This window comes from Dioscorea cayenensis, chromosome 16 (assembly GCF_009730915.1).
Source record: "Dioscorea cayenensis subsp. rotundata cultivar TDr96_F1 chromosome 16, TDr96_F1_v2_PseudoChromosome.rev07_lg8_w22 25.fasta, whole genome shotgun sequence".
NCBI lineage: Eukaryota > Viridiplantae > Streptophyta > Magnoliopsida > Dioscoreales > Dioscoreaceae > Dioscorea > Dioscorea cayenensis.
In genome coordinates this window covers 1,090,792-1,099,413 of record NC_052486.1, presented here as the reverse complement: position 1 = coordinate 1,099,413, position 8,622 = coordinate 1,090,792, and the positions used below count along the sequence as shown (strand labels likewise).

Here is an 8,622-nt window from a genome sequence, read left to right as displayed (position 1 = left end):
GATCCCCATAGTGTGTGGAAGAAGGCCCAAAATTGAGCCCCCAAGATTTCACACAAGGAGGTAATTAACTTTGCGTCTATACTATAAGTGAGAGCATGTGCAGTATACATTAAGAGATCAACTCCATGCTTGTGCATGCACTCCCCTTAAACTAGGTTGATCGACATGTGTGCCACCAGTGTGGTTGATAGCGCGAGCATTGAGGTGACTAATTCTGCTATGTTGATGCCTACCCTTGCTAACCCACAATTTGTCCGTCTTATTAAAAAAAAAAAAGGGTTTAAGGGAGATGGCGAATATGATGAATCCCATGATGATGATGATGATGATGATGATGAAGGGTTTAAGATAATTGAGGATGAGATGACACTTAACCTGTTTATAGAAATGCCCTGTTTTAATAAAGAACATGATGAACATGAAGAAGAGTTTAAGATAATTGAGGATGAGAAGACACTTAACCTGTTTAAAGAAATGCCCTCTTTTGATAAAGAACATGTATCTCTATCAGAAAACAACGTGGCATTCTACTCATCATGGCTGACTATGCCAACGATTATCATGTGGCAACAACTGCATCAGACGGATTCGTCTCATGAACAACCATGATGATGATGATAGAAGATTAAAGATGAATGAGATACATGGAGAAAGGAAGAATGGTTTGCTCAAAGACTCAAACTGGGCCCAAAGTGAACAAGGTTGATGATGACCACAAGCATGCATGTTCACCATATCAAAATTCACTGATTCATCATCTTTAATCTTTTCTTTGGTTTATTAGATTATTCTATTAAACGATTTGTTACTTCTAATTTTAAAATTATATATATATATATATATATATATGTTTGACATGTTTCAAATTCTCGACCATTGTATGCTAATTGGTAGTTGTTTATAATTTATTTCAATATAATCAGATTACTCCATGTAGTACTCTTAAATATTGTTAAATTATAGTCTTATAAAAATTTTTGATTATATTTTTGGTGTTCAAATATTCTTTGTTATATATAGTGTTTCTGAATTATTTTTGAAAAATCAGATGGTATGAACATTTAAATAACTCAATCATTTTGGAACAAAATAATGTATATTTATTATTTAAAATTAAACCAAAACAAAGTTAATAAGTCTAAGAAGATCACCATAAAAGAATGACAATTAATTAAGAGTTACTTTATTGTGGAGATGATTGTTTAAAATTAAACACTTCATTTGCGTATAATTAGATAAATATTAAATATTAAGTATGATCTCATCCTTACTTTTTAATCTAATGAGTATATTACAATTGTCGAATTCACAACCAATATTAATAGTGTACCATGCATTTAATAAAAGAGCTTATATTATTATACTTAATCTACTTTCCATGAAAACAACTTCACCTTACTTTCATTGCATCATCCTCATCACTACAAGAAATTAAATAATAGATTAAACTCAAGTTAGATAAGACTTGAAGAAAAGTTCCGCAAGCTCACTTGATCATAGTCCAAACAAAGAAAGAAAAACAACATAAACTTCCATTACATTTGCCACATCTTCATCTTCTTTTCTTTTCCAAAAAATTTTATTATATTTTTGTAATAATGTTTACTCATGACTTGTTTTTATTCATGCATTATAAATATGTAATCTTATTGCATCCTCAACCCACTTTGACTTGTTTATATGCACTACTTCAAGTATTGGAACTAACTTGTCGCAATGCTCTTCATGCATGGCCAATGTTACCCAATCAACACCTTTTTTAATGCTAACACCAAACTTAATTAATCATCAACTTTTTATGGTTTTGTGATGTAAAGAAATTAATTAATTAATTAATTAAACCCTTTATTTCCCCTAACTTTAATTTATCACAAGTGAACTCTAAAGAGAACACTTTTCATTGGATTAAGGCATGACCAACTTTGGTCTTTAGAGTAAACTCTTTTTTTCTTCTTTGTTTTGTTTTAGAAACTTGTGGATGAAGTTTTTAATTCTTTTAGTGATAAGATGAATTTATTAATTGACGTCAACGTGTCTTATTACTTCATTGCCACGTTTGAATGATCCAAAACTAGAGAATACGAGTAATCTAAATATAAAAAATAATAATTATTGTTCCAAGAGACAAAATGAATAATATTTTATTTTATTTAGCATTACTAGTGGGTTTAATTTTTTTTTCTCCTTCTATTTCTTAATATCAAGCTAATTGGATATATTTGCGAAGACAATTGTTTAATTTATACTCTTCAGAATTATTTTTAGGTCTATATATATATACTTGAAATAAGTATCATATTCTCCCGACCAAATAATTTTATTTTTAAATTAATATGTTTAATAATTAACTTTAAAAATTACTAATATTGATAGCCATTTTTTTTAGAAAGGCGACAAGCGCCGGAACTCAGGGACGAACACATGGGGGAGCCGCGCTCATCACCGAATCGTGCCCTCACCTTGCGCAAGATGGGGATCGAACTCGGGGAGCCACGCTCGACACTCGAGTTAAACACCCTACGTAAGGGACCTAATGCCAATAGACCAAATGATCGTTGTCTATTGATAACCATTTAGAATTACTATTTAAAAAAGTAACATTCTAATTAAACATATTTAATTTTCCTTTCAATTGAGAATTAAAATGATTCTTTTAACCCATAACCTTACTCCCTATTTAACCATGCAAATAAACATTTTTTTAATATTATTTCAAAGAATACAAAATTTTTTATTTTAGTAAAATATAAAAAAAAATTATGTTCATAGAATAAGTACTCATAACGGGGACATTAACATTTTTTTAAAAAAAAAACCCACATCCAATTGTGTCTATTTTTAATTTTAACATTTATCTTTTTTTTCTTATTTAGGGAAAAAAATATAACGTACAACATAAGACTCAACTCTCTCTAGTGCGTTATTGCTGGTATGATCACATCAACCTTTAATTTACATTCAATTTTATAATCTCTTTAAAATTTTCAATTAATTAAGATAACAATTTACATTAACTCATAATCTCCCCACTTAAAATATTATATACAATCACACTTGTAACTCTCTCAACTCATTCTTGCTAGTGCTTTAGTGCTGATATGATCGCATGCACTTTGTTAATTATTATAATCTTTGCTAATAATCTCTTTTAAACTTTAATTTATTAAGTTAACCATTTTGATTATCCCTTAATCTCTTCTCAACTATATAAGAACATTAACACTTCCTTAATATCATTCATTCATCCACTAATCTTCAAACTCTCAAACAATAAACAAAGCTCTACAATTCTCTCCAATCCTTTCAAAATGATGAATTCATCCATGTTCTACACTCCGGAAATCTCTTTCTTCAACTTCAACAATCAGTTAAGTTCGATACCCGAAGAGCCATACGATAATCTCGGTGATCAAGTGTTTAATGAAAACATTAACAAGAAGATGAGAAGAATGATATCTAATAGAGAATCAGCCAGACGTTCACGTATGAGAAAACAAAGACAGCTTCATGAGCTTCAAACTCAGGTAGCTCATCTCCGGCGATTGAATCGGTGTCTGTTCGATGAGCTCAACGCTGTTATCGATAACCGGAACCGAGTGCTTGTTGAGAATGAGTGTCTCTTGAAGGAAATTTCAGTTCTTCGGATGAAGCTCATGGAGTTTGGAGAGAAGACTGTTGGAACCCTAATTGGAGAACCATGCAGGATTTAGTGCCATTTTTCATTTTGGACCTTGTCAGGGCTGTTGTTTTGGTTCAGTCCCTGCTTTTTACTTTTCTTTACTTTTTAGTCTTTTTCATTTTAGATGATGGTCTTGTGCAAAAGTTGTCTTGAAACTTCAACTTGATTGTTTAATAAATGAATTAGACTTGAGCTTAAATTTGTAGCCTGAATAACAATGGGATTTTTCAAGTTCAGCTTAATTATTTGAATTTGGTGAGAAGTAACTCAATTTAATGCAATATAATATTATATTATGTATTATATATTTTTTTATATATTATAAACCAGTAGGTTTTTTGGCTGAAATGTACAAAAATTTTATATACAAAAATTTTTATGGGGTTTTCTGCATAATTACAAAGTCCAAAAGTGATGTCTCCATGTGATTATGGAAATGTACGAGGGCATTTGTTGAAAAATTGTATCAATGAAACTTGGTTTCCAAATTTGGTTCGTTTGTTTGTTTTTGGCCTTAAAAAAATTAAAAGAAAAAAAAACCTATATTCAATTTAGTCTCTGAAAACATAAATTTATTTATTTCAGATTAAAAAATAAATACATGTACCTTAAAAATTAAAATAAAATGAAATTTAGGAGTCAAAATAAATAAATAAATAAATATTTTAAGAAAAAAAATGAAATTATCATTTTAATCCTTAATTAAAAAAATTAAAAATCCTACTTAAAAATAATATTCAATTTAGTCTCTGATAACATAAATTTATTTATTTCAGATTGAAAATAAATACATGTAATTAAAAAATTAAATTTAGGAGTCAAAATAAATAAAAAAAATTATTTCAAGAAAAAATAAAATGAAATAATCATTTTAATCGTTAATAAATAAAAATTAAAAATCCTACTTATCGGATGCAATTGTGTTGCGGATCCCAGTAACGGATTCGGATTCGCTAAGGAAACCCGAAACCCGATAATGCCCACCCCTCTCTCTCTCTCTCTCTCTCTCTCTCTCTTCGATCCTCTCTTCTTTCTCGCCATCGGAGGCCAACCGCTTCTCTTCTCTCTCTCTATCGCCGGCGGCGAAACCCTAGGTGATCTTCATCCAATTAAAGCCCTTAGTTCTCGTAATTTGTGGTTGATTTCTCTTTTTGATTCATTTGGGAGTTGGATTTCATCTCGCTTTTGATCTTGTTCTTCATATATGAGTCTCTTTGTTGTAAGAATTCGAGATTGTTGTAGCGTTTCTTATGATTTCTTTGATTTATCATGGAAGTGGTTTTCATTGCGTGAAACTAGAATCAAAATCTATGGGGAAATGCATGCTCTTTCTCTTGATGGTTGATTTTTGCTGCATCTATGATCTTTGTTTTGGCCCTTTGTTCATATTGACTAGCATAATTAGTTGTTAAGAATTTTTTTTTTTCTTCTTATGCATCACGCTGCATCAGAGATTTATTTAGTTTTTATTGAAAAGCATGATTTTTTTTATTTTTAACTTGTTCATTGAATCCTGCGAGATTAACAGATAGATGCACATTGTTGTTGTATGAACTTGTGATTGCCATCCCTTTTTGTGGTGTTTTTGTGACCAGAAATTCATACTGTCTTGATTTTGTTTGTTCTCTAATTAAGCCTCTCATAACCTCAAAAGGGGATTTTTTTTTTTTTCATTGAAAATCTAGTTAATAGCAGAATTATCTGTCTAATTGATTCTGGTTTCAAATGGTATGATTTGTACCTATTGCCTATTGCAATCACTTAAAGTGGTCAAAAGTGCCTACGTCTTTCTTGTATCTATTTTACAAAATTTACTGATCTCCTGTTAAGAATGTCATGTTCAACAAAGGTTTTGTAGTGTAAATTCCTGCCAATTATTAGTTGTTTGCTGAAAACAGGATCTACTTGTATCTCTTGTATGAGATCTGTATAATTTTTATGTGCTTTGTGATGCGAATTCTTCATATTTAGAGTCTTCTTTGCGTTCTTTGAAATTTGGTCAGTTTACTAAATCATTTGATTCAAATAGAGCATGCCGGTATTTTTGCTTGTAGTTCCTTTTTTTCTGTGGAGTTTGATTAAGCTGACCACTAGCATCAGCTTTGAGAATTATTGTGAATACGCTTGTCTCGTGCTCAGGAAGTTCAAATTAAATCATGGAAAGTGATGATCATCATGATGGCCATTATCTACATGAAGATGCATCATATAATGGAGAGAGAAAGAGTGGAGGAGCAACTGCTTGGGAGGTGCTAACAAGAGTAGAACTTGATTCTGCTTATATATCTGAGAAGCTATTGAACTTGGAGATACTTTTGATGCAAGTGGAAGCAAGAGCAAGTGATTATGAAGGTATAAGCTTGGAGAATGAAGACATTTCAGCTGAGTCTTTTGAGATGGCCTTTGAATTTGATATCCTCTCCGGAATAATGAATTCAGAGGTCACTGAATTAGATAGCTTTATGGCTTTCCTCCAAACTGAAATCGTGGATGCCCGCAATAGATTGTCTCCCGATGGTCAAATTGAAGAGTCTTTAACTGAATTGGAAGAGAAATTGCATGATGCTGAAGAACATTTGAAGCAATTATGCACGCAAGTTGCTGATGTGAAATTTCGGACTGCCAATTTTGAGAGCCTTCTGGCTTTTGGTAGGTATAGAAGTTATAATTTCTATTCATATTTCCTTTTATTGTTTTGATGTCATTTAATGAAGGTGCATTAAACATCTATATAATGCTTACTGGGCAGGGATTAGTACCAATGAGGGTGCTGAAAATGGTGACAACTCATCTGCTTGTGATAGGTGGAAATTGTATAATGTTGAACATCAAAGGCATATCCTGCAATCGTATGAGAAATCATTGGCAAAGGAGCTAGATCTTGAGAAAAAGTTTACTGATGCAAGAAACAGTGCAGATGATCTTAAACTAAAGCTCAGGTGTGCGGAAGTTGAAATATTCAACATGGAAGAAGCAATGGAGGTAATTATGGCGAGAACGCTTCAAGCAGAAAATGCCTCTGAGATACACCTTGGACTATTTAAAGAACTGTCTGAAAAGCTTCATATTGAGTTGAGATCTCAGTTGCAGGAGGGAGAAACTTCATTGGCAACTCAAAAAGCTGAAAGTGCAGAATTCGATGGTGTTCATTCTTTGGACATGAATGGTACAGAACCAAACCCTGAGGTCTTCGCGCTGAGAGAAAAGGTGAGTTCACTTGAAGAGCAGCTAAGAGTATCTGAGAAGGAGTTGCATCAGCAGAAGGCTTCAGCTGATGAGAGTCAGCAACAAAAGAGTGCGCTGTATTCTCAGCTCATTGAGATGGAGCATGTAATAAAAAATCTGAAAGAAAATGTTTTGCAAGCGGAGACTAGAGCTCTGACTGCAGAAAATAATTGTGAGCTGCTAACGAATACCAACAGAGAAATAAACGAAGATTTGAATGTCCTTAGACATAATATCGAGGAAAGAACAAATCTGTTGCAGAGAAAGCTTAAGGAATCACAAATGCAGTTAGAGCATGCACAAGTCTCCATCGAAGCAAATGAAGAGAAGCAGAATATGTTAAATACTACCCGCATTGACATGGAAAATTTGATTGAGGATCTTAAGGGGAAGGTTTTGAAAGCTGAAGGCAGGGCTGATGCTGCTGAATCTAAGTGTAGTTTACTGACTGAAACCAATGTGGAGCTTACCGATGAGCTGAGTTTCTTAAGGGGCCGACTGGAATGTCTGACATCTTTGCATCAAGCTGATGAGGCAAAATTAGCAACTGAGAAGGATGTCAGAATGAGGGCTAAAGCTATTGCTGATCTGATTAAGAAACTTGCCTCAGAAAGAGAACGCCTTCAATTACAAGTAATGCCATATCCTATTTTCATCAATTTGACCATGAAAATCATTATGATCTCTTGTTTGTGTAGAAAGTCTGGGGCTACCATAATTGATTACCAAAGTTGGTTGTGAGAATCTTTTGACACTCGTTATTGTGGCCTTTGCTGAACTGAAGCACATCTTATTAAAGGCATTTTCTTCTGAAAATTTTTCATTATCCTTGCAGATATCTGCGTTAACAAAAACGAATAGATTCCTGGTGAACAAATACCTGAAAAGGAAGGTTAAAGATCCTTTTCTGACCAGTGAGAAAGGAAATTACAGTGAAAATGAGCACAAGATTTTCAGGGAATCAGGAGAGGGCTTAGCAGAACCATCAGCAATTGAAAATCAAGTGAGTCCTTTTGCTGTTTGTTTGATAAATTAAATTAGGTATTGAGCTCATGAGTTTTAAATTTGAATACACCGAAGACTTTTATTTTATTTGTCATGACTATTGGATCAGTAATTCTGTGTAGTAAATTTGGATTATGTTGCGTTAAGTATTGAAGGTATGAAATATTGCAATATCTTTCAAAAGAATTACATTTGTTAATCTCTGCTTTAGCATATATAACTAACAAGATTTTGACGATATTTTGCCCTAGAAATTTAGTATTGTCATATCTTTCAAAATATCATTCAATGCAATAACTTGACATTTGATTCTGTTACCAGACCAATGAATCAGCAGCAGATGTGTTTGCTTGTCAGAAAACCATGCAGAAGACTGTCAGTGTGGCAGATATCTCAGTTGAATCATCAGAACACGAGACTGTAAGAAACATCGGACTGACACAACTCAGTTTGAAGCACCTTCTCTTCGGGGTCATGATCATCATTGTCGCAGCTGTTGCTGCTTATCTAATTCAATCAGAAAACATCAATAGTTGAGGTTTCTCTGTTACTCGATCACATTAGTGCTAATGTAAGCTCACTCATGCTGATCCTTTTTTGTATTACATGTACAATGTGTCAATCTCTTTCATAAGCAGTTAATATAATCAACGCCTTCTCCACTTCTCTAATTTTATTAGTTTCCATTTTGGATGAGAATGGTCTAGCAATAG

At 32.8% G+C, this 8,622-nt stretch overlaps 2 protein-coding genes across 2 annotated transcripts; both read left to right on the top strand.

Annotated features, from left to right (window-relative positions):
- The first annotated feature begins 3,323 nt into the window (after positions 1 to 3,323).
- LOC120279133 (basic leucine zipper 43-like) lies at positions 3,324 to 3,710 on the top strand. Its single transcript, XM_039286000.1, has one exon. The coding sequence runs from the start codon at positions 3,324 to 3,326 to the stop codon at positions 3,708 to 3,710; it is 387 nt and encodes a 128-aa protein (XP_039141934.1).
- Positions 3,711 to 4,693: 983 nt separating this feature from the next.
- Positions 4,694 to 8,571, top strand: LOC120278993 (WPP domain-interacting tail-anchored protein 1-like). The gene is made up of 5 exons (XM_039285804.1): positions 4,694 to 4,773; positions 5,819 to 6,328; positions 6,429 to 7,537; positions 7,740 to 7,907; positions 8,231 to 8,571. The coding sequence occupies exons 2-5, from the start codon at positions 5,836 to 5,838 to the stop codon at positions 8,444 to 8,446; spliced, it is 1,986 nt and encodes a 661-aa protein (XP_039141738.1). The 5' UTR covers positions 4,694 to 4,773; positions 5,819 to 5,835; the 3' UTR covers positions 8,447 to 8,571.
- Positions 8,572 to 8,622: the final 51 nt, after the last annotated feature.

What these genes read in the sequence shown, in the direction of transcription:
- LOC120278993 (XM_039285804.1), top strand. Translation starts at nt 5,836, where the DNA reads ATGGAAAGTGATGATCATCATGATGGCCATTATCTACATGAAGATGCA. An exon ending in TGAGAGCCTTCTGGCTTTTG is followed by an intron (nt 6,329 to 6,428) that starts GTAGGTATAGAA and finishes CTTACTGGGCAG; the next exon opens with GGATTAGTACCAATGAGGGT. An exon ending in CATCAGCAATTGAAAATCAA is followed by an intron (nt 7,908 to 8,230) that starts GTGAGTCCTTTT and finishes TTCTGTTACCAG; the next exon opens with ACCAATGAATCAGCAGCAGA.
- LOC120279133 (XM_039286000.1), top strand. Translation starts at nt 3,324, where the DNA reads ATGTTCTACACTCCGGAAATCTCTTTCTTCAACTTCAACAATCAGTTA.